The sequence below is a fragment of the Lytechinus variegatus genome, chromosome 1 (genome assembly GCF_018143015.1).
Source record: "Lytechinus variegatus isolate NC3 chromosome 1, Lvar_3.0, whole genome shotgun sequence".
Classification (NCBI taxonomy): domain Eukaryota; kingdom Metazoa; phylum Echinodermata; class Echinoidea; order Temnopleuroida; family Toxopneustidae; genus Lytechinus; species Lytechinus variegatus.
The window spans coordinates 41,989,363-42,014,840 of record NC_054740.1 but is presented as its reverse complement, the minus strand read 5'-3'; the positions used below and the strand labels follow the sequence as shown (position 1 = coordinate 42,014,840).

Sequence of the window (25,478 nt, the reverse complement as noted above, 5' to 3'; positions counted from 1 at the left end):
GTAACATTCTGTCAAAACTTTTACTTTCATTGGATAGATGAGACCCAAACCCATATCTATATGTGAAAAAATTACCCACATGTTGTATATTTTCAAATTCCCAGGGCTTTTTCAAAGTGTAAACTTTTTTTTGATACGCACTGTAGAGTTCCCATAGTCTAAACCATTGAAATTGATCATGTTTGGGGTACATGTAGATCGGCTAGCTCGATAAATGACGAGTGAAAAGGCTCGTGAGGGATAGTGGTCACCAGTTCGGGAGCTATGTTTTTGTAAATGTTTAAAAGAGTGAAACTGTTTCCACTCATAAGAAGTAAAAGAGGGGTCACTGGTCAATTTTGCTCTGAGGTTTGATGAGATGAGCGCGGATATGAACGCTCAAATTTCACATTCGTTATTCCAAGCACAATAATTAAGCTTATTATTACTTATACATCTTTTATTTATTTTTTTTTAATACGAATTCCCGCATTGCTTTGTATATATTTATTTCTACGTAATATTGTACATTCTTTTCCAACTACTTTGTATGAAAAAAGTATATATTTGGGTAAAATTAGAACACAATGTCTGTCTATTTTTATGAATGGAAAAAGTATAAAATAGTAATTTACATACCAGACTGATTTCAATAGGCATTTTTCATTAATTGTGGATCATTTGTGTGACAGGGTCAATCCAACTACCATCTGAACCCCATCGGTTTACGTTAACAGTTTTTTTTTCTAGATTTCTTTTCTTGATTTCTTTTGATGTTTAAACGTAAAAAGGATTTCTGTAAAATAATATATCAAGGTCTGATAGGCCCACTGATCACTGATGTTATGTATTTCAATGTATTTTATTGCAATATATAAATATTGAATGGGATTGAACATAACCACAGTTTTATCTAACCCAAATTCTCTAACCCAATCATTTTTCTTACTTGGTATAGACCACCTAATAGCAATGTTCATTTATATCTTCAATATGAAAATTTGTTATCATTCTTGGATACTTTTAATTATTCAATCATTGTCATGGGAGATACAAACTGTGATTTACTGAAAATATCTGGATCGTCCGATTCAAACCGTTTAAATGATATACATAACTTATTTTCATTACAGCAAATTAATACAACAGATTATACCAGGATTACAGCAAAAACAATGACACTCATTGACCATATGTTAACTAACTCAATTGAGAAAATAAAATCACATGGTGTTTTGCATGTTGGAATGAGTGATCACTCTTTAAGTTATTTAATATGGAAGTCAAAGACTGAAAATTCTTCTCGAGTTATTAATTATAGAAAATTTTCTGGTTTTGATTTAGAATCTTATTTAGATGATTTAAGTAATCAACCTTGGCATGAAATTCTTGATTGTACATGTATCGGTGAAGCAGTCAGTAAATGGGAGGCTTTACTTATGAATGTTGTTAACCAGCATATGCCTATCAAGAGCAAGAAAATTAGTAATAAGAAGTCTCCATGGATGAATTCATATATTTTTGAATTGATAAGAAAAAGAGATAAATTAAAGCGAAAAGCTTGGAAAAATAAAGATGAAACAATGATGAAAGAATACAGAAAACTGAGAAATAATGTTACTTTTGAGATAAGGAAAAGAAAGAAAAAATATTATTCCGAAAAGATATTGAAAATAAAAGAAAACTCTGGTAACACCTGGAAAGTATTGACATCTTTATTACCTCGCACCAATAGTAATAAAAATACATTTCAAAGAGATAGTGAAACTTTGTTCGAAAAAAGTGAAAAATTTAACGAGTATTTTGCAAACGTTGGAAATTATTTAGCATCCACAATTCCTATTACAAATGAATCCATATCTAATGAAGAATATCAAGCCGTATCTTCTTTCAATTTTAGAGTGTTATCAGAGGCAGCTGTTTTGAAAGAAATAAATCTCTTGAAAAATAAACCATCTTATGGAATTGATGGAATCACAGCACAGTTTTTGAAATTATCTTCTGCTGTTATAGTTCCTTCTTTAACTTATCTTTTTAATAAGTCACTACTAGATTGTGTTTTTCCTGATCAGTTTAAAATCGCTAAAGTAATTCCATTATTTAAATCTGGTAAAAAAGATGACCCTTCTAATTTTAGACCGATATCAATTTTACCAACTGTTTCGAAAATTCTTGAGAAACTTGTTAGTAATCAATTGAAATCTTACATGAAAGAATACAATATACTTTGTCCCCAACAGTCGGGCTTCAGAGAAAAGCATTCGACTGTAACGTCTTTATTGAAAGTTACCGATGAATGGTTGAAAGAAATGGATAATGGCTTTTATACTGGTGCTGTGTTCATCGACCTGAAAAAAGCTTTTGACACCGTAGATACTACAATACTTATTAGAAAACTCTCAAGAATTGGTGTTTCGACGGACGCCTTACGCTGGTTCGAAAGTTACTTGTACAATAGGAAGATGTGTACTTTAATAGATTCTGTAATATCAAATATATCATATATAAACTATGGAATTCCTCAGGGCTCCATACTTGGACCAATTTTATTTACAATTTACATAAATGATCTCATAACACAAGTAAAAAACTGCACTCCCTCAAATTGCATTTATATATATGCAGATGATACAGTGTTGTATTTTTCTCATAGAAATGTTGATATTATTGAAAAAAATATAAATTTTGATCTCCGTAAAATTCATAACTGGTTATGTTGTAATAAACTAAGTCTTAATGTTAATAAAACCATTTGCATGTTATTTGGAACTGGGAAAATGCTATCTAAATGTGATATTTTAAATGTAACTATATCTGGTACACGTATTGATCAGCGAAATACTGTTAAATATCTGGGAATGTACCTTGATCCAAAGTTAAAATGGAATATACACATTGACGAAATGTGCACTAAAATTAGTAAGGTAGTCAGCTTTCTGGCCCGTCTTAGACATTTTATATCAGAATCCAATCTGAAGATGGTTTACAATTCTATTATCCTTCCACTTTTTGATTATGCAGATATTGTTTATGATTCGGCAAGCAAAAAATACACTGAACGTTTGCAAAAATTACAAAATAGGGCCGGACGTCTCATTTTAAAAATAAATCCGTTTAATCACGTTTCAAACAATGATATTCATATAAAACTAGGATGGCAGTCTCTCAAATCAAGGCGTAAATCACATTTAAACATAATGGTATACAAATCCCTTCATAACTTAGCCCCACCTTATTTAGCAGAGTCTTTTCAATATTGTAATCATTCGTATTCTCTCCGATCGCAAGGAAATATTAAAATCCCCAAACCCAAGAGTGAATGCTGTCGAAGAACGTTCTTATATAGAGGATCACAAGAATATAATAACCTACCATCTACAATAAAATTGTCAAATAGCCTATTTACTTTTTATAAAAATTTAAATAAGTTAATTCAGTCTTGCCCTGACCTTTAAAAGAAATACTAGCGACAAGTGGGCGGGTGGGGATGGGGGGGGGGGGGGGTCGCGTTATAGGGTATAGATGTATTCTCTTGTATTCTTTTTACTGTTTTTCATTATTGTTTAGTTAAATTATTATGTTTAATTCTATTTTATGTCATGTACAGTAACTGTTGTTATATCATATGTTATGTACAGTAACTGTTGTTACATATTTTCTGGACCCCAAGGAAGAACAGCTTTGTTACATTAACAAAGCTGAGTGGGTTAATCCAGCCATCTCACTTTCGATTTTTATTATGTACATACATTTACATTGTATTGTTTTTTTTAACATTGTGATATGGAAAATAAATACCATTACCATTACCACAGTTAGAGATAGCTCCCCCGGGTAAGATGGCAATAAAAACATTTTATTTCATTTTGTGTGGGTAATTTCATTTTTTGCATCACTGTAAGTACTGTAGTTAAAAAAACAACTTTGCATTACTTTATGTGATTTGAAATAAGAGAAATTGAACATAGGATTGTAAATAATAAATAGGATTGTGAAATAAATACGATTGTAAATAATAAGTTAGTTTTCCTCCTTTTAAAAAAAATAGTTATCTTGTCTTGTACTGCCCTGTCTCTTGTTTTGTCTTGTCTTCTATGTCTTGTCATTCCCTCTGTTTTTTTTCTTCTGTCTTGCGCAACATATCCTTTACAACGAAGACCTCTTTGTGTGAAAAGCCTTGCATCATTTCAGTAATTATGTTTGCATCAATATGATTTCTTTTGTTCTCTTTTTCTTTCCTGTAATACATGCATGTACGCATATAAGAATAAGTCAACTATAATTTCTTCATTTCCACTAAAAAGCAAAGCTTGTAAATTGTGGATCCCCTCATTTCCATTTCCATTAATGCTCTATATTATATTGTTTTTTTCTGTTTTACGAAGTAAGAATGCCCTATAAAATTGTACTTGTTTGTATTGCTTTATATTACTTTGTATTATGTTTTGAATGGAGATGAAATAAAAAGAATTGAAAAATATTAGTTTTATACATGTCTTTGTTTGTGAATATGGATTTCTTAAATATCTCCAGTATTTTAAACAAATTTTGCTTCAGACAGCTTTGAATAGCTTTATTGAAAAAATATGAGTTTAAAATATGCTATACCTTGCGGTTATTCATTGTCATGTCAACTGTTACAAAATACACACTGGTACTAAGAATGCTTGGAGTATTTTCCTATATATATATATATATTTTAATTTTACATAGGGTTAAATTGCATACACATACAAACTTCAATCAATCAAATTAGTTTATTCTTCAAATTAGCACACGCGCACCTTTATAAGAGCTTTTTCATTTTATTCAAGATCAAAGTGCTGTAGCGGGAATCGAACTCCAGACTTTCTTCTGAGTAGTCAGGGGCCTTAGGCCACTCGGCCACGGCACCTCCACATTCCTCGTATACACACTGCACACACGCGCGCTTGAAACACCCCACACTACACCTTCACTCACCAATCCCAGAACAAAGTCCCACATACACCTATACCCTATACTCACACACACCCATCCACAGCTCACATCCTTTTCCACCCCACACAACCGTCCACACCATTACAAACACTCGCAATAGTGACCTAATTGGTACACTATACATTAACGACTGCAGTCATACGTTCTGGTTCAGCAAATCGATTGAATCATTTGCTAAAAAAAGTTTGTTGTCATGGTGACCGGGGACAATATTGACAAAATAAACGATCAAACGACATGAATATATCATTACAAATACACAAATATACACATATAGCGTTTAATGATCGTGTTTATGATAATAATAATAATAATCCGCATTTACAGAGCGCTCAATACATCGGAACGACGTCTCTAAGCGCTTTTCAGACATATCATTGCCCCGGTCTTCGGATCCTTGCATGCCCGTATACAATGTCTGCACCTTCTCCACTCCCTGGGGAGCATTCCAACAAAAGTTCCAAGACTCAATTTCTAGGCATACTACATAGGCTTTCACATCCTACCGGGTACCCATTTAACACCTGGGTGGAGAGTGGCAAAGTGTGAATTAACGCCTTGCCAAAAGACGCTAGGCCATGTCGGGATTCGAACACAAGACCCTTTTTTTTATTGGTTGCCTCACTGATGAATGCCTTATCTTGCTGGTTCATTGGCTCATACTTAATGTACTTGAAGCTAAAAGTTGGCCGATCGCTTTGTCTACGAAATGGGTACAGAGAGCAGGCCTGAAGTTTAGGCATTTTGATAGGCTTATCAAGTCTGTGAATGTTAGCATTAATCTATAACATGAAATTCGGTTGCAACATGAGTACGTTTGGGGTCAAGATTAATCAATGCATCAGAATGTACTTCTTTTTCCCCCACCCCCTCAATAAGGTAAAGATGGTAAAAATATCATTCTGATGGTTTCTATCTATTGATTTGCTACCCTGCCACCCTCATATTCAGCCCCTGTCACAATTGACGTGCATGCGATCAGTTTACGAACGCCTGCAACAAATTTTTCTTGTTGTTACACGATCGATCTCTTGGTGTCTTGCGAGCACTTGCAGTCGTGGTAGACGATTGCACGAACTCGAGGCGGTCGTGACTGGTCGCATTTGAATTTTGAACATGTTCTAAACCCAAACGCGATCAAAAACGATCGATTCACTCGTATCAGATCGTACCATCGGTCGGGTGATAATCGTGTGAGTGTTGTTCGACGTTGTACGATTTGATACGAGAGGTGGCACAATTAAGTAGTCGCTCTTAGTCGACTGGAGGTCGTACAACACTTACACATGTGCTAGCGATCTACTGAAACCAGCCTTGCGACTGGGTGCGATAACAATTATATAGGCCATAAGACTGTTGCAAGAATGGTCGCAACACGGCTTACATTGCAACACCGTTGGCATGTATACGACCGTTTCTCGGTGTTACAAAATAGGAGTTAAGAATAAAAAAGAGGGCGATAAATATAAGAAAAAAAAATGCAATCTATACTGCACGAAATTAAAAGGGCAAGATGAGTTTATATTTTCGCCTTTTAAAACATAAATCAAACATTTCCGAAATAAAACCTAGAGAAAATAGGGTAAAGGGCATTCCTCCCTCAACAAATGGGCACGCATACTGAATTCGGGTTTAAATCAAACTCTTCCGAGGTTGTGGTTTAATTATGGATAGCTTATTGTTACATAAATCTGTAATGGTGCAGGTTTAATTTATTAGCTCATTCAAACAAAATGATATGTACATACGCGCATCTAGCTCATTGCAGATTAGCTAACAGCCCATTGGAAGCCCCAGAATATGGCTGCTATATTACATTGCTCTGAGTTCGAATTGGTCTATACCTCACACCAATCACACGAACACTCGCACTGGTTTCATTCAAACACACGAGCCATCGTCGACGTCGACTCTCACGACTATACATAGTCGTGCAAGTATTGAGACTGATTTCAAACCACTCGCAGTCCCTCGTGCAACATTCGCATGTGTTCGCACGAGCACAATACGAGGATATGACTTACTCGTGCAACTGAGTTTAATGTCTGTTTTTTATGTACGACAGCTGTTGCATTTGTGAAAGCCTCTGTGCGATCTTATGAGATGAATAGCGATTGATGCCTGTTGCAGTCTATCGCGCGACAAAAAGGTCGCAAATGGTCGAGGGGGTTATCGATCCACGACGCAGAAACGGATTCAAGAACACAGAAAATATATTGTTGTTAAGTGCAATAACGGAAAAAAAAAACAACAACCAAGAAATCTTTATCGGAAATTGGTGAATCAAAACAGAAGTTTCGTCCTTGAGTGTGGTAAGACAGTGTTTGCAATTTTTCGTCATCTCCGAAACAAAGACAAAGACCTCCAAGCTGTTCCTTGTCATTTGACCGGCACTTTCATTACATTTAATGTGTTTTTTAATCTGTCTTGCGTCGCGGAGCGAATAATACTGATACTGACGACAGAGCATCGATTGGTATGGCTGTTGCATTGTGTGATTGAAGCAATTCGAGAAGAGGGCTTCGTGACATTTACAAGAGAATAGTTAATTTACATCAAAGCAATGCGATTGAAACAAGTTTGGGAAAAAGAATATTATCAAATATTATTTGAAAGTCCGATCTCTAGGCCGTCATTTTTAAGCGATTAATTCCAATTGTTCTTTAGTATGTTGTCATCACCTTACAAATACATTATGATCACGATCAACTTCGAAAGGAGAATTCAATCAGTCTTGTATATATTAGAGTAATACAAAAAGAGACGATTCGAAATGGTGATTTATATGGCACACATCAGAAATTGAGATGCGATATAAACAGCAAATACAAATCTAACATACATGTAATTGAATGAAATTTCGTATTGTGGATATGATAAACAATATTTAATTGGGCAGGCTAAATTATCATCTACTGATTCCCTGTTCTAAAACTGTGATGCCATCAATGTCTCTGTGTGTTATATCCTCAAATGCAGGATGCCGTTCCGTGTGACATACAGATTGGCAATGATGCTGATGATATCAGCAGCTTACATTCCAAAGTTGGAAGCATCTACAACAGATGTTACTGATACTAATACAATGAGTCCGACATCTTCTGTTGAAACTGATACATCAGGAAATGCTACAACTTCAGATGTAAGCCCACCAGGAAATTCAACAACTAATGATGCGACCAGTCAATCGCAGGGGTTATCATCAACATCTGAAGGTAGAGTTCCGACAACAAGTCCCCCTGAGGAACCACTATCGCCTGGTGCAATAGCAGGAATTATAATTGTGTCTTTGGCGGGAACTGCCGCCATAGCAAGTGTCATTGGATACGCAGTAATCCATTGCAAATCTTCCTCTAAGGTGACTCCTGAGAACGATGAGAACAAGGACATTGAGAAAGAAAGCATGTCTAACGATACAGTCAAACTTACTTCCGCCGATAATGATTAACTATTGCAAGAACTATCTCTGCATTTGTGAATTGTGTGTAGCATGTCAGCCCCTGATCAGGGGAAATTCCCTGATCTGACCAGTCTTATCATAATCATAAGAATAAACATGTTCATAAGGGCAAGAAACTTCCAATTATTATTATTATTATTGTTTTTAAACAAGTGCACGCCTCGTTTCCAATAATGCATATAACATTTCCATTTGTTTAAAAGCAAGATTAAAAAGCTCTGTAGATTAAATGCTTTGCTCACGGGCATAGGTGCCGCGGTCGGGGATCGAACCCCGGACTTTCCATGTATAGCCAGACGCCTTATAGACCACTCGGCCACGGCACCTCACCATTCCATTTATGATGATATGATATGATATTTGTTTCACGATTGATACTTTGATAGGTGGATCAGTGCACCATCCTGAAAGAAAAGAAATGTAAGGTGCAGAATCACAATAAGCTTGGCAATGAAGATGTTTTACCCTGCAATGAATGGTTTAACACTGTGTGAAATGGAATATTGCCAGTGGTATTGGATAAAAAATGAAAATTATTAACTTGACCACAGTAGCAGAACAATGTAAAAGCATTAATGAGAACAAGATCATGCAGTTGTTGAAATGTAAGTGAAACATAAAATCAGGCATGACATTTTATCTCCATCCGTGTGTATTTTCCATTATTAAACTTTGAATGGACTATTGCCATGCTTGTCAGTTCAAAACTGGTGAGGCGAGACCTTTGAAATTTTAAGCAACTGAAAAATAAATTAAGCTTCCTATTTATTCATATGAAACTTCGGTCTTTAAATTAGTACGCGTACATTTTATTTGGGACACGCTGTGGGCCTATTTATAAATATGTGTATTGAGACAAAGTTGATGATTAAAGATTTTGTGACGTCACAGACAAACTACTCTTCCATATGTCTTGGGATATGAATTCCATAAAATATCAATTGAAATCGAAGGCGATTATATTTATGAGGTGGATAAATCATCGGCACATCAATAATGTGGGAGCTTCTAGTATAATTCATGATGTCACAAATCAAAATCTTTGAAATGTAATAATTATCTTATTCTTTGATAGATTTTCATCAAATCGTCACATACATATTGTTCTAATTTTTATACCTGTATTAAAACAACATATATTAAAGGTGATCCCCCCTTTCAGAATTCATGAAGAACGTACGAAGGATCCTTCGGATGTCCTACATAAATTCAGAATACAGGCGTATTTCAAACCTTTTCAAACTCTTTATCCAAGTCCTTGGAACAAATCTATTGCTTTCAAGTCTTTGGAACAAAGTCATTCTTTCTATTCTTCAAGCAGTCTTAAATAAAAATATACTTTTGTAATGTTTGTTTACAATCTACCAATTTACCATTACACTGGAGTTTCCATAATCTAAACCATTGAAATTGATGTTTAGGGTAGATCGGCTAGCGCTATAAATGACGAGTAAAAAGACTCGTGAGGGATAGTATGGTCACCAGTTCGGGAGCTACGTTTTTGTAAATTATTAAAAGAGTGAAACTGTTTTCAATCATAAAAAATAAAAGAGGTGACACTGCAGTTTTGCTCTGAGGTTTGATAAGATGACCACGGATATGAACGCTCAAATTTCACATTCGTTATTCCAAGCACAATAATTAAGCTTATTATTACTTATACATCTTTTATTTTTTTCTTTAATTTTTAATACGAATTCCCGCATTGCTTTGTATATATCTATTTCTACTTAATATTGTACATTCTTTTCTAACTACTTTGTATGAAAAAAAAGTATATATCTGGGTAAAATTAGAACATATTGTTTATTTGTATTGAATGGAAAAAGTATGAAATAGTAATTTACATACCAGACTGATTTTAACAGGCCTTTTTCATTAATTGTGGATCATTTGTGTGACAGGGTCAATCCAACTACCATCTGAACCCCATCGGTTTACGTTAACAGTTTTTTTTTCTAAACAAAATTTTAAGTAACTTGAGGTCGTTAAATCTTTAATTCACTTGATTTCTTTTGATGTTTAAATGTAAAAGGCATTTCTGTAAATACAATATATCCGTGATGTAACTTGGGGCCTTATTTCAGTTTCAAGATTAGTTTTTACCCAAGTTACCGCCTCACTCAACTTTCTCGGAACAAGTGGAGATGTGGTCTAGAAATCTGTAACTAGACATGAAACTAAGATCTAGAAATTAATTGGCTATCACTGCTCCCCGTTCTGCTACTACAACTTCTTCTATTTCTACTTCTACTACTACTACTACTACTACTACTACTACTACTACTACTACTACTACTACTACTACTACTACTACTACTACTACTACTACTACTACTACTATACTACTACTACTACTACTATACTACTACTACTACTACTATACTACTACTACTACTACTACTACTACTACTACTACTACTACTACTACTACTACTACTACTACTACTACTACTACTACTATTACTACTACTACTACTACTACTACTACTACTACTACTACTACTACTACTACTACTACTACTACTACTACTTCTACTACTACTACTACTACTGCTATTACTACCACCACTACTTCTACTTCTATTACTACTACTACTACTACTACTACTACTACTACTACTACTACTACTACTACTACTACTACTACTACTTCTTCTACTACTACTACTTCTTCTACTACTACTACTACTACTACTACTACTACTACTACTACTACTACTACTACTACTACTACTACTACTACTACTTCTACTACTACTATTACTTCTACTACTACTACTACTACTACTACTACTACTACTACTACTACTACTACTACTACTACTTCTACTACTACTATTACTTCTACTACTACTACTACTACTACTACTACTACTACTACTACTACTACTACTACTACTACTACTACTACTACTACTACTACTACTACTACTACTACTACTACTACTATACTACTACTACTACTACTACTACTATACTACTACTACTACTACTACTACTACTACTACTACTACTACTACTACTACTACTACTACTACTACTACTACTACTACTACTACTACTACTGCTATTACTACCACCACTACTACTACTTCTATTACTACTACTACTACTACTACTACTACTACTACTTCTTCTACTACTACTACTTCTACTACTACTACTACTACTACTACTACTACTACTACTACTACTACTACTACTACTACTTCTACTACTACTATTACTTCTACTACTACTACTACTACTACTACTACTACTACTACTACTACTACTACTACTTCTTCTACTACTACTACTACTACTACTACTACTACTACTACTACTACTACTGCTATTACTACCACCACTACTACTACTTCTACTTCTATTACTACTACTACTACTACTACTACTACTACTACTACTACTACTACTACTACTACTACTACTACTACTACTACTACTACTACTACTACTACTACTACTACTACCACTCAGTGCTGTAGTCAAGGTATAAGATGTACAAACGATTAAGGCCAAGGCCCGGACTATTATGGCTTCAACCCAAGTTAAGGGCAAGACATGAAAACCTCATGATTTAGCCATATTGCCATATACATCGGATTCATTAGCTAAAGATTATTGGTAACGTAGACATTATCCTTTATAAGTAAATGTGAATTTGTAGTCGGTGTCATAAAAACAGCATTATCACATGTTAATGATATTCTCAAACAATAAGCATACACGATCATGAATGTATTACGCTGCTAAAGACTCTTGATAATGTATTGGAAAATACTGATAGGACAAACATAGATAATCATTAACTGAAAATGATTTCATTTGTGTGTTTCATGAGTAAACAGTCGACAAGCATTGCTAGATAATAAAGCCGATTAAATAGATGATTTTGATTGGTCAATGTTTCTCTTAGATGTCGGAGAAGTTCAATAATTTTCATTAAATACTCAAGATTTCAGCAGTTAATCAATCAGGTTGACTTTCTGTTGGATGCGTCTCACCTGCAGGGCAGTGCTTCTTCTTCTTAGATTTGGATTATTTTGGAGATAACGCATCATCAAAAGGTGAGTTCCGATGGACATATTTTAAGCATTACATTTTATAATTTTAAGAATTAAAACAATTATGTATGCAAACATTCTCTCTCCCTCTCCGATTTCTCTCTCTTCTTCTTTCTACAAGTCTATTAATATTCCCTATTTCACTCAAATTAGGCCATAACTCAATTCATGAAATCATTCATTTTGCTTTGAATTTACAACATTCTATCTTTTGACTTTGAATTTGTAAATTCAAAACTTTCTATTAGAATAGAAAAAACTCATTAATTTGTCCACCTCCCATCATCAACATTATACTCGTAATATAAGATTATATCTACACAAAATAAGGTTCCTTTATAGGAAATAAATTTGTCAACATGATATTCCAAAATGTGAAACAGGTCTGGTTCTGTGGATGTATTTTCAAAAGTCATTTCTAAGAGACAACACCTACAATAGATAAATTTGTATTCACACCAGGGTTCTCATCAATGCAGATTAACAGCGGGGTCTCACCCCACCAGTTTGGGATCGGACACCTTCTTTTTGCCCCATCCATTCTTGATGTTGTTCCTACTTGTTCTTGGTCCAAAACCGAATGTCTTTTTTTAAAATGAAAAATGGAAAGCTGGCAATAACAAGATAATGGAATGTAATTAATAATAGATTGATATGTAAATATTACGCTTTGTACTAGCAAAAGACATCCTTAAAAAGAAAAAAAAATGACTCCAAATACAATTTAACACATTTTTAGCAGTATTTTGCCCCGCTGGTTTTCTTTTATTGAGAGCCTTGATCCATGCTTGAGCAAACACTGGTATACTCTGTCGAAAGTGTCACAAATGGCTTTTCACAATTATGAAGCAGTCTGAATTCAGTGCTCCCGAATTCAATGATATTCGCTTTGCATTCATTTATCATCATGTCGATAATAATGTGTCAATTCATAAACAATGATCGTTAGTAGTTATATTTGCGTATATACGCGTATACCTGAGCATTATGGATGTGTAATTATTCTCAAGATCTTGCTTGGAAAGTGCGCTTACATGAACGAAGTACAAATGATTTGAGATTTGAGAAAATTATGAGCCTTTTTAATGTAATCTGAAATTGAGAATGACTGAAAAGGGGCCAAGTAGACAGAAAACTATGACTGCGCATATATTAAGATGAAAAAATATAAATTTTCCTTGATTGAATGATTAGTATGCTGCCTAAATGGGGATGACTATGCACTAAAATTATTTTTTAACCCTAAATGAAACACCTGTAGCAATTTTTAGGGTGTAATCTTGCACCCTTATTGGAAATAAGGTGCAAAATTGCGCCTTTTATTTTGCACTCACAGAAATGCGCGTTTGATTCGTAAAAGGAGCAACTATTCGCCTTTAAAGGTGCACTTAAATACACTTTAAAAATGTTCAAATTCAAACCTTTATTGCACGGTTCAACTCTGCAACCTATAGGGTGCTGCTAGAGGGGTGCTCCGGGCTGAAAATATTCATACCCGGCGAATAAATAAAGTAAATTTACAGAGCAAAATGTTAAAAATGTCATCAAACTCCGATAACAAATAACGAAGTTATTGAATTTTCAAGTATAGCAATATTTCGTGAAAAATGTTATATGCACGTCGTCATGAATATTCATTAGGTGGGCCGATGATGTCACATCACAAATTTCCCTTTTCTTATGTTATTACATGAAATCATACTTTAAAATTTTTCATACATGTATCCATTATGTATCTCCAGTACTACGAAATAAGTTGCAGCAATAAAACTAATGCACTTAATCAGTTGTCAATCCAGTTGTTTTAGTTCTTGGAAGAAAATTTTGAATAAACCTGATTTCATATACTAAAATACAAAAGAACAATTCGGGATATGATATCATCAGCCCACCTAATAAATGTTCATGAAGAAATGCCTATAATTGTTTCACCCACTGGAATAATGCGAATCTTTAAAATTCAATAGCTTTGTTATCCGTTTTGATTAAAATTAAAATATTTTGCTCTGTAAATTTACTCTATTCATTGAGATATAAATAGTTTCAGGATGGAGTATCCCTTGATATAGCTATAGGGGAGACCGGGGTTAGTTGGAACATGGGGTAAGTTGAAACATTGTACTTTTCTTTAACGCCTGTAAAATAAATTTATGCAATACTGCCCTCAATTTATTGCAATAATGATTCAACACTCTTGTATTATTAATAGCAATAATTTGTGGGCAGTATTGCATAAATTTATTTTACAGGCTTTAAAGAAAATAACAATGTTTCAACTTACCCCATGTTCCAACTAACCCCGGTCTTCCATACTACACCCTTAAAGGTGCAAAAGTAAGCATAAAATGCACTCATTAGTACCCCTGGTGCTCTGCTATTTTACCAACCTCCAATGTTCAAATTTGAAACCCCTATTCCTTATAGTGCGTACACGTCATTATGCGCGTTCTAAGTAAAAGCTAATAATTTTCAAGATCTTATACTTTGAAATAAAAATATTGTACTCAGTACTAACGTCCCATAACACAGATTAATAGTTGATATTTTTTTATAAGAAATTTACATATAAATCATACATGTTTAATGTATTCCTAAGATGTAAGCAAAGAGATATCATTTAGTACTCAATTCAGATTTCGGTTTCAATTTTGTCTATATTTTTAATTTCGGAAATGTTGGCGAAAGCCTTGCACCCATTAAATCCGATTCCAAACCGACAAAAAAAAAATACCAACGACATACCATCAGATTGATTGCAGGTTTTAAAAAAAATATAACATGAATTGAAATTCTACAATTCTATAATTCCGATATTACAAAACTGTATGTAAAAGTCATCATAGCCTTTTTATTGATTGATCGTTTTAGTGTCTTCAGCCCTTTTCACAATTGATGTACGACCATTTGCGACCTTTCGGTCGTGCGACAGGCGGCAACAGGCATCAATCGCTAGTCATCTCATAAGATCGCACAGAGGCTTTTACAAATGCAACAACTGTTGTACAACAAAAAACAACCAGTAAACCCGTTGCACGATTTAAGCCCCTTTCACAATTGACGTATGACCATTTGCGACCTTTTGGTCGTGCGACAGGCTGCAACAGGCATCAATCGCTAGTCATCTCAAACGATCGCACAGAGACTTTCACAGTTGCAACAGCTGTCGTACAACAAAAACAACCAGTAAGCCCAGTTGCGCGAGTAAGTCGCATATGCTCTTATTGTGCTCGTGCGATCACATGCGAGTGTTGCACGAGGGATTGCGAGTGGGACGGTCGCATACATGCGAATGAAACCGTAGTGCAATGTTGTAAGCCGTTGCGATCGGTCTTGCAACAGTCTCATGGCCCATATATTATCGCACCCAGTCGCAAGACATGTACATGTAGGTCGCTAGCACATGTGCAAGTGTTGTACGTCCTCCAGTCGAGTAAATGCGACTACTTAGTTGTGCCACCTCTCGCACCAAGTCGTACAACGTTGAACAACACTCACACGATGATCGCCCGACCGATGGTACGATCTGATGCGAGTGAATCAATCGTATTTGATCGCGTTTGGATTTTGAACATTTCAAGTTGCGATGCGACCAGTCACGACCACATTCGACCACCTCGAGTTCGTGCGATCGTCTACAGCGACTACGAGTGCTCGCAAGACACCAAGGGATCGATTGTGCAACAACAAGACAGAAACTGTTGCAGGCGGTCGTAAACAGGTCGTAGGTCAATTGTGAAATAGGCTTAAGTCGCATAATTATGCCCGTATTGTGCTCGTGCGAGTGGTCGTGCGATCACATGCGAGTGACTGTTGCACGATTGATTATGAGTGGTTTCACATCAGTCTCAATAGTTGTAAGACTGATTGCATAGTCGTAAGGGTCGACGTGAGACAATGCGATTGCTCGTACGTTTGAATGAAACCAGTGCGAGTGTTCGTCGTGCGATTGATGTGAGGTAAACACCAATTCGACTTCAGAGCAATGTAGCAGCCATAGCTTGGGACTTACAATGGGCTATCAACCAATCTGCAATTAGCTAGGTGCGCGTATGTACATATCCTTTTGTTTGAATGAGCTAATAAATCGAACCTGCATCATTATAGATTTATGTAACAATAATTAGCTATCCATAATTAAACCAAAACCTAAGAAGCGTTTGATTTAAGCCCGAATTCAGTATACGGGCCTATTTGTTGAGGAAGGAATGCTTTTTACCCTATTGCCCCTAGGTTTATTTCGAAAAATTCGATTTATGTTTTAAAAGACAAAACTATAAACGTATCTTGCCCTTTTAATTTCATACAGTTTATATTAGTTTTTCTTATATTTTCTGCCCTCTCTTTTATTTATTATTCCTATATAACTCCTATTTTGTAACACCGAGGAACGGTCGCATACATGCGAATGCAACGGTACTGTATTGCGATCGGTCTTGCATCAGTCTTATAGCCTATAAATTTTATCGCACACAGTCGCACGACTGGTCTTTATATGTCGCTAGCACATGTGCCGGTGTTGTACGACCTCCAGTCGACTAAATGCGACTACTTAGTTGTGCCACCTCTCGCATCAAGTCGTACAACGTTGATCAACACTCACACGATGATCGCCCGACCGATGGTACGATCTGATGCGAGAGAATCGATCGTATTTGATTGCCTTTGGATTTTGAACATGTTCAAAATTCAGATGCGACCAGTCACGACCACCTCGAGTTCGTGCGATCGTCTACAACAACTGCGAGTGCTCGCAATTCATTTAAATCAAAACAATGCGATTAAAACAAGTTTTGGAAAAAAAAGAGAATAATATTTGAAAGCCCGATCTCTTGGCCGTTATTTTCAAGCGATTTATTATGTTCTTTAGTTTGTTTACATCACTTTACAAATAAATTATAACGATGAACTTTGAAAAAAAAAGTCTTGTCTATTAACGTTTTACAAACATAAATATCACAGTTTAATGGCATCAGAGATGATTCGATTCGAAATGGTAATTTATATGGCACACATCAGAAATTGAGATGCGATATCGTTAACAGCAAATATAATTTCTGAGGTACGTGTATGGTTATGAGAAATATACAATATCCAATCGGGCAGGCTGAATTATCATCTACAGATTCCCTGTTCTAAAACAGTGATGCCATCAATGTCTCTGTGTGTTATATCCTCCAATGCAGGATGCCGTTCCGTGTGACATACAGATTGGCAATGATGCTGATGATATCAGCAGCTTACATTCCAAAGTTGGAAGCATCTACAACAGATGTTACTGATACTACTACAACGAGTCCGACATCTTCTTTTGAAACTAGTACATCAGGAGTTGCTACAACTTCAGATGTAAGCTCATCGGGAAGTTCAACAACTTCTGATACAACCAGTCAATGGCAGTGGTTATCATCAACTTCTGACGGAACTATTTCTACCGGAATTTCTACAACTATTGATGCAACCAGCTCCACAAGCGCCTATGTAACTTCTGATGCAACCAGCTCCACAAGCGTCTATGTAACGTCTGATGCGACCAGCCAATCTGGAGTTTCTGCAACTTCTGACGGAACTGATTCTACCGGAATTTCTACAACTATTGATGCAACCAGCTCCACAAGCGCCTATGTAACTTCTGATGCAACCAGCTCCACAAGCGTCTATGTAACGTCTGATGCGACCAGCCAATCTGGTGTTTCTGCAACTTCTGACGGAACTAATTCTACCGGAATTTCTACAACTATTGATGGAATCACACAAACGCAGAACTCTGCAAGTTCTGACCAGCATACACATACAACCGTAAAAGAAACCAGCGATCCATCAAACCCTACAGCTGACACTCAAACCCAGGATCCTTCTGGTCCTACAACCGACACCCTAACCAGTAATTCAAATGCATCAACAGCATTATCGGGAACTCCCGAACCAGTGGCTAACAATACAGAAAGAAAAACAACCAGGGAACCCAAAGAGATGACATCTGAAGGTAGAGATCTTACAACAAGTCCCCCTGAGGAACTATCGTCTGGTGCAATAGCAGGAATTGTAATTGTGTCTTTGGCGGGAACTGCCGCCATAGCAAGTGTCATTGGATACGCAGTGATCCATTGCAAATCTTCCTCTAAGGTGGCTCCTGAGAACGATGCGAACAAGGACATTGAGCATGTTGAGATAGAAAGCATGTCTAACGATACAGCCAAACTCACTCCCCCAGATAACGATTAACTATCGCTGCATGTGTGCATTGTGTGTAGCATGTCAACCCATTGATCAGGGGAAATTCTCTGATCTGACTAGTCTTATCATAATCATAAACGTAAACATGTTCATAAGGGCAATAAACTTCCAATTATGATCTTTGTTTCACGATTGATACTTTGATAGGTTGATCAGTGCTTCGTCCTGAAAAAGAAGAAGTGCAGAATCTCAATAAGCTGGCAATGAAGACGTTCTACATGACAGTGAATGGTTTAACACTGTGAAAAATCAAAGGGAATATTGCCAGTGGTAAAAGTATTAATGAGAACAAGATCATGCAGTTGTTAAAATGTAAGTGAAACATCAATCGGGCATGTCATTTTATCTCCATCCGTGTGTATTTTCCATTATTAAATTTTGAATGGACTATTGCACTGCTTGTCAGTTAAAAACTGGTGAAGCGAGACCTTTGACATTTTAAGCAACTGAAAAATAAATTCAGCTTCCTATTTATTCATCTGAAACTTCGGTTTTTGAATTATTACGTGTACATTTTTTTTTTGGACACGCTGTGTGCCTATTTGTAAATATGTGTATTGAGACACAGTTGATGATTAAAAATTTTGTGACGTCACGGCCAAACAGCTCTTCTATATGTCATGTGATATGAATTCCAAAAATATCATTTGAAGTAGAAGGCGATTTTATTTGTGAGGTAGACAAATCATCGGACACATCAATAATGGGGGAGCTTCTCGTATATATGTCACAAATCAAAATCTTTAAAATGTAATAATTATCTTATTCTTTGATGGATTTTATCAAATCATCACGTAGATATTTCTCAAATTTTCTTTAACCTGTATTAAAACAACATACATTTATATTTAAGGTGACCCCCACCCTTTTATCTTAGGTTTGGGTCTGTATTTAGAATTCATGAAGAACATACGAATGATCCTTCGGATGTCCAACATAAATTCAGAATACACACACATTTTAAACCTTTTCAAATGAGGAGTCACTGATCAGTTTTGCTCTCAAGTTTGATAAGATGACCACGGATATGAAAGCTCAAAATTCACATTCGTTATTCTACGTATATACAATAATTAAGCTTATTATTACTTCTCCATCTTCTATTTTTTTCTTTGCTTTTCAATACGAATTCCCGTATTGCTTTGTATATATTTATTTCTACTTAATATTGTACATTCTAATCTAACTACTTTAAATGAAAAAAAGTATATATCTGGGTATAATTAGACAACATTGTTTATTTTCATTGAATGGAAATAGTATAAAATAATAATTTACATACCAGACTGATTTCAATAGGCATTTTTCATTAATTGTGGATCATTTGTGTGACAGGGTCAATCCAACTACCATCTGAACCCCATCGGTTTACGTTAACAGTTTTTTTTTCTAAACAATATTTTAAGTAACTTGAGGAAGTTAAATCTTTAATTCACTTGATTTCTTTTGATGTTTAAATGTAAAAAGGATTGCTGTAAAATAATACATCAAGGTCTGATAGGCCCACTGATCACTGATCTTATGTATTTCAATGTATTTTATTGCACGATATAAATATTGAATGGGATTGAACATAACCACAGTTAGAGATACCTCTCCCGGGTAAGACGGAAATAAAAAACATTTTATTTCATTTTGTGTGGGTAATTTCATTTTTTGCATCACTGTAAGTACTGTAGTTTTAAAAAACAACTTTGCATTACTTTATGTGATTTAAAATAAAAGAAATTGAACATAGGATTGCAAATAATAAATTTTAGTTTTATACATGTCTTTGTTTGTGTATATGGATACTTAAATATCTCCAGTATTTTAAACAAATTTTGCTTCAGACAGCTTTGAATAGCTTTATTGAAAAAATATGAGTTTAAAATATGCTATACCTTGTGGTTATTCATTGTCATGTCAACTGTTACAAAATACACACTGGTACTAAGAATGCTTGGAGTATTTTCCTATATATATATATTTTTAACTTTACATAGGGTTAAATTGCATACACATACAAACTTCAATCAATCAAATCAGTTTATTCTTCAAATTAGCACACGCGCACCTTTAAAAGAGCTTTTTCATTTTATTCAAGATCAAAGTGCTGTAGCGGGAATCGAACTCCAGACTTTCTTCTGAGTAGTCAGGGGCCTTAGGCCACTCGGCCACGGCACCTCCACATTCCTCGTATCCACAAATACACACTGCACACACTCCCACATACACCCCACACTACACGTTCACGCACCCATCCACAGCTCACATCCTCTCCCATCCCCCCACACACCCGTCAACACCATTACAAACACTTGCAATAGTGACCTAGCAATTGGACACTATACATTAACGACTGGAGTCATAGTTCTGGTTCAGCAAATCAATTTAATCATTTGCTAAAAAGAAAGTTTGTTGTCATGGTGACGCTGCCCGGGGGCAATATTGACAAAATAAACGATCAAACGACATGAATATATCATTACAAATATACACATATACACATATAGCGTTTAATGATCGTGTTTATGATAATAATAATAATCCGCATTTATAGAGCGCTCAATACATCGGAACGACGTCTCTAAACGCTTTTCAGACATATCATTGCCCCGGTCATCGGATCCTTGCATGCCCGCATACAATGTATGCACCTGCTGCCCTCCCTGGGGAGCATTCCAACAAAAGTTCCAAGACTCAATTGCTAGGCATACTACATAGGCTTTCACATCCTACCGGGTACCCATTTAACACCTAGGTGGAGAGTGGCAAAGTGTGGATTAACGCCTTGCCAAAAGACGCTAGGCCATGGCGGGATTCGAACACACGACCCTCTGATTACAAGGCGAGCGTCAGAACCGCTACACCACGACGCTTCAGTGATAGAACCTATACGCATGCGCGTCGAACCATTTTTGATTGGTTGCCTCACTGATGAATGCCATATCGTGCTGGTTCATTGGCTCATACTTAATGTACTTGAAGCTAAAAGTTGGTCGATCGCTTTGTCTACGAAAAGGGTACAGAGAGCAGGCCTGAAGTGTAGGCATTTTGATAGGCTTATCAAGTCTGTGAATGTTAGCATTAGTCTATAACATGGAATTCGGTTGCAACATGATGAGTACGTTTGGGGTCAAGATTAATCAATGCATCAGAATGTACTTCTTTTCCCCCCACCCCTCAAGAAGGGAAAGATGGTAAAAATATCATTCTGATGGTTTCTATCTATTAATTTGCTACCCTGCCACCCTCATATTCAGCCCCTTTCACAATTGACGTACGACCAGTTTACGAACGCCTGCAACAAATTTTTCTTGTCATGCTTGTTGTTGCACGATCGATCTCTTGGTGTCTTGCGAGCACTCGCAGTCGTGGTAGACGATCGCACGAACTCGAGGCGGTCCTGACTGGTCGCATTTGAATTTTGAACATGTTCAAAACCCAAACGCGATCAAATACGATCGATTCACTCGCATCAGATCGTAACATCGGTCGGGTGATAATTGTGTGAGTGTTGTTCGACGTTGTACGGTTTGATACGAGAGGTGGCACAACTAAGTAGTCGCTCTTTAAATAGTCGACACTTACACATGTGCTAGCAATCTACCTTGCGACTGGGTGCGATAATAATTATATAGGCCATAAGACTGTTGCAAGAATGGTCGCAACACGGCTTACAACATTGCACCACCGCGGTGGTGCACCGTTGGCATGTATACGACCGTTCCTCGGTGTTATAAAATAAGAGTTAAGAATTAAAAAAAAAGAGGGCGATAAATATAAGAAAAAATGTAATATATACTGCACGAAACTAAAAGGGCAAGATGAGTTTATATTTTTGCCTTTTAAAACATAAATCAAACATTTCCGATCAAACATCTGTAATAATGCAAGTTTAATTTATTAGCTCATTCAAACAAAATGCTATGTACGTACGCGCATCTAGCTCATTGCAGATTTGCTATCGGCCCATTGGAAGCCCCAGGATATGGCTGGTATATTACATTGCTCTGAGTTCGAATTGGTCAATACCTCACATCAATCACACGAACACTCGCACTGGTTTCATTCAAACACACGAGCAATCGTCGACGTCGACTCTCACGACTATACATAGTCGTGCAAGTATTGAGACTGATTTCAAACCACTCGCAGTCCCTCGTGCAACATTTGCATGTGTTCGCACGAGCACAATACGAGGATATGCGACTTACTCGTGCAACGGGGTTTAATGGCTGTTCTTTTTTAATGTACGACAGCTGTTGCATTTGTGAAAGCCTCTGTGCGATCTTATGAGATGAATAACGATTGATGCCTGTTGCAGTAGGCTGTCGCGCGACAAAAAGGTCGCAAATGGTCGAGGGGGTTATCGATCCACGACGCAGAAACGGATTCAAGAACATAGAAAATATATTGTTGTTAAGTGCGATAACAAAAAAAAAACAACAACCAAGAAGTCTTTATCGGAAATTGGTGAATCAAAACAGAAGTTTCGTCCTTGAGTGTGGTAAGACAGTGTTTGCAATTTTTCGTCAGCTCCGAAACAAAGACAAAGACCTCCAAGCTGTTCCTTGTCATTTGACCGGCATTTTCATTACATTGAATGTGTTTTTTAATCCGTCTTGCGTCGCGGAGCGAATAATACTGATACTGACGACAGAGCGTCGATGGTTATGGCTGTTGCATTGTGTGATTGAAGCAATTCGAGAAGAGGGCTTCGTGACATTTACAAGAGAATAGCCAATTTACATCAAAGCAATGCGATTGAAACAAGTTTGGGAAAAAGAATATTATCAAATATTATTTGAAAGTCCGATCTCTAGGCCGTCATTTTTAAGTGATTAATTCCAATTGTTCTTTAGTATGTTGCCATTACTTTACAAATATATTATGATCACGATCAACTTCGAAAGGAGAATTCAATCAGTCTTGTATATATTAGAGTAATACAAAAAGAGACGATTCGAAATGGTGATTTATATGGCACACATCAGAAATTGAGATGCGATATAAACAGCAAATACAAATCTGACATACATGTAATTGAATGAAATTTCGTATTGTGGATATGATAAACAATATTTAATTGGGCAGGCTAAATTATCATCTACTGATTCCCTGTTCTAAAACTGTGATGCCATCAATGTCTCTGTGTGTTATATCCTCCAATGCAGGATGCCGTTCCGTGTGACATACAGATTGGCAATGATGCTGATAATATCAGCAGCTTACATTCCAAAGTTGGAAGCATCAACAACAGATGTTACTGCTACTACCATGATTCCGACATCTTCTGTTCAAACTGATACATCAGGAAATGCTACAACTTCAGATGTAAGCCCACCAGGAAATTCAACAACTAATGATGCGACCAGTCAATCGCAGGGGTTATCATCAACGTCTGACGGAACTAATTCTACGGAAATTTCTATAACTATTGATGCAACCAGCCCCACAAGCACTAACAATACAGAAAGAAACACAACCAGGGAACCCGAAGAGACGACATCTGAAGGTAGAGTTCCGACAACAAGTCCCTCTGAGGAATCACTATCGCCTGGTGCACTAGCAGGAATTGTAATTGTGTCTTTGGCTGGAACTGCCGCCATAGTAGGTGGTATTCGATACGCAGTGATCCATTGCAAATCTTCCTCTAAGGTGGCTCCTGAGAACGATGCGAACAAGGACATTGAGCACGTTGAGACAGAAAGCATGTCTAACGATACAGCCAAACTCACTCCCCCAGATAACGATTAACTATCTCTGCATCTGTGCATTGTGTGTAGCATGTCAACCCATTGATCAGGGGAAATTCCCTGATCTGACCAGTCTTATCATAATCATAAACGTAAACATGTTCATAAGGGCAAGAAACTTCTAATTATGATCTTTGTTTCACGAATGATACTTTGATAGGTTGATCAGTGCGCCGTCCTGAAAAAAAAGAAGTGCAGAATCTCAATAAGCTGGCAATGAAGACGTTTTACATGACAATGAATGGTTTAACACTGTGAAAAATCAAAGGGAATATTGCCAGTGGTAAAAGTATTAATGAGAACAAGATCATGCAGTTGTTAAAATGTAAGTGAAACATCGAATCAGGCATGTCATTTTATCTCCATCCGTGTGTATTTTCCATTATTAAATTTTGAATGGACTATTGCACTGCTTGTCAGTTAAAAACTGGTGAGGCGAGACCTTTGACATTTTAAGCAACTGAAAAATAAATTCAGCTTCCTATTTATTCATCTGAAACTTCGGTTTTTGAATTATTACGCGTACATTTTTTTGGGGACACGCTGTGTGCCTATTTATAAATATATGTATTGAGACATAATTGATGATTAAAGATTTTGTGACGTCACGGACAAACAGCTCTTCTATATGTCATGTGATATGAATTCCAAAAATATCATTTGAAGTAGAAGGCGATTTTATTTGTGAGGTAGACAAATCATCGGACACATCAATAATGGGGGAGCTTCTCGTATATATGTCACAAATCAAAATCTTTAAAATGTAATAATTATCTTATTCTTTGATGGATTTTATCAAATCATCACGTAGATATTTCTCTATTTTTTAACCTGTATTAAAACAACATACATTTATATTCAAGGTGACCCCCACCCTTATTATCTTAGTTTGGGTCTGTATTTAGAATTCATGAAGAACATACGAATGATCCTTCGGATGTCCAACATAAATTCAGAATACACACACATTTTAAACCTTTTCAAATGAGGGGTCACTGATCAGTTTTGCTCTCA

The 25,478-nt window shown here is 36.2% G+C and overlaps 1 protein-coding gene across 1 annotated transcript; it reads left to right on the top strand.

The window, feature by feature from the left end:
* Nucleotides 1–11,518: 11,518 nt before the first annotated feature.
* On the top strand, nt 11,519–24,630 carry LOC121430626 (serine-rich adhesin for platelets-like; the record flags this gene model as incomplete). The annotated part of the gene is made up of 4 exons (XM_041627944.1): nt 11,519–11,704; nt 16,068–16,210; nt 17,673–18,664; nt 23,837–24,630. Coding segments are annotated over 4 exons (1,950 nt in total), but the record flags the coding sequence as incomplete, so codon positions are not given.
* Between the last annotated feature and the right edge of the window lie 848 nt (nt 24,631–25,478).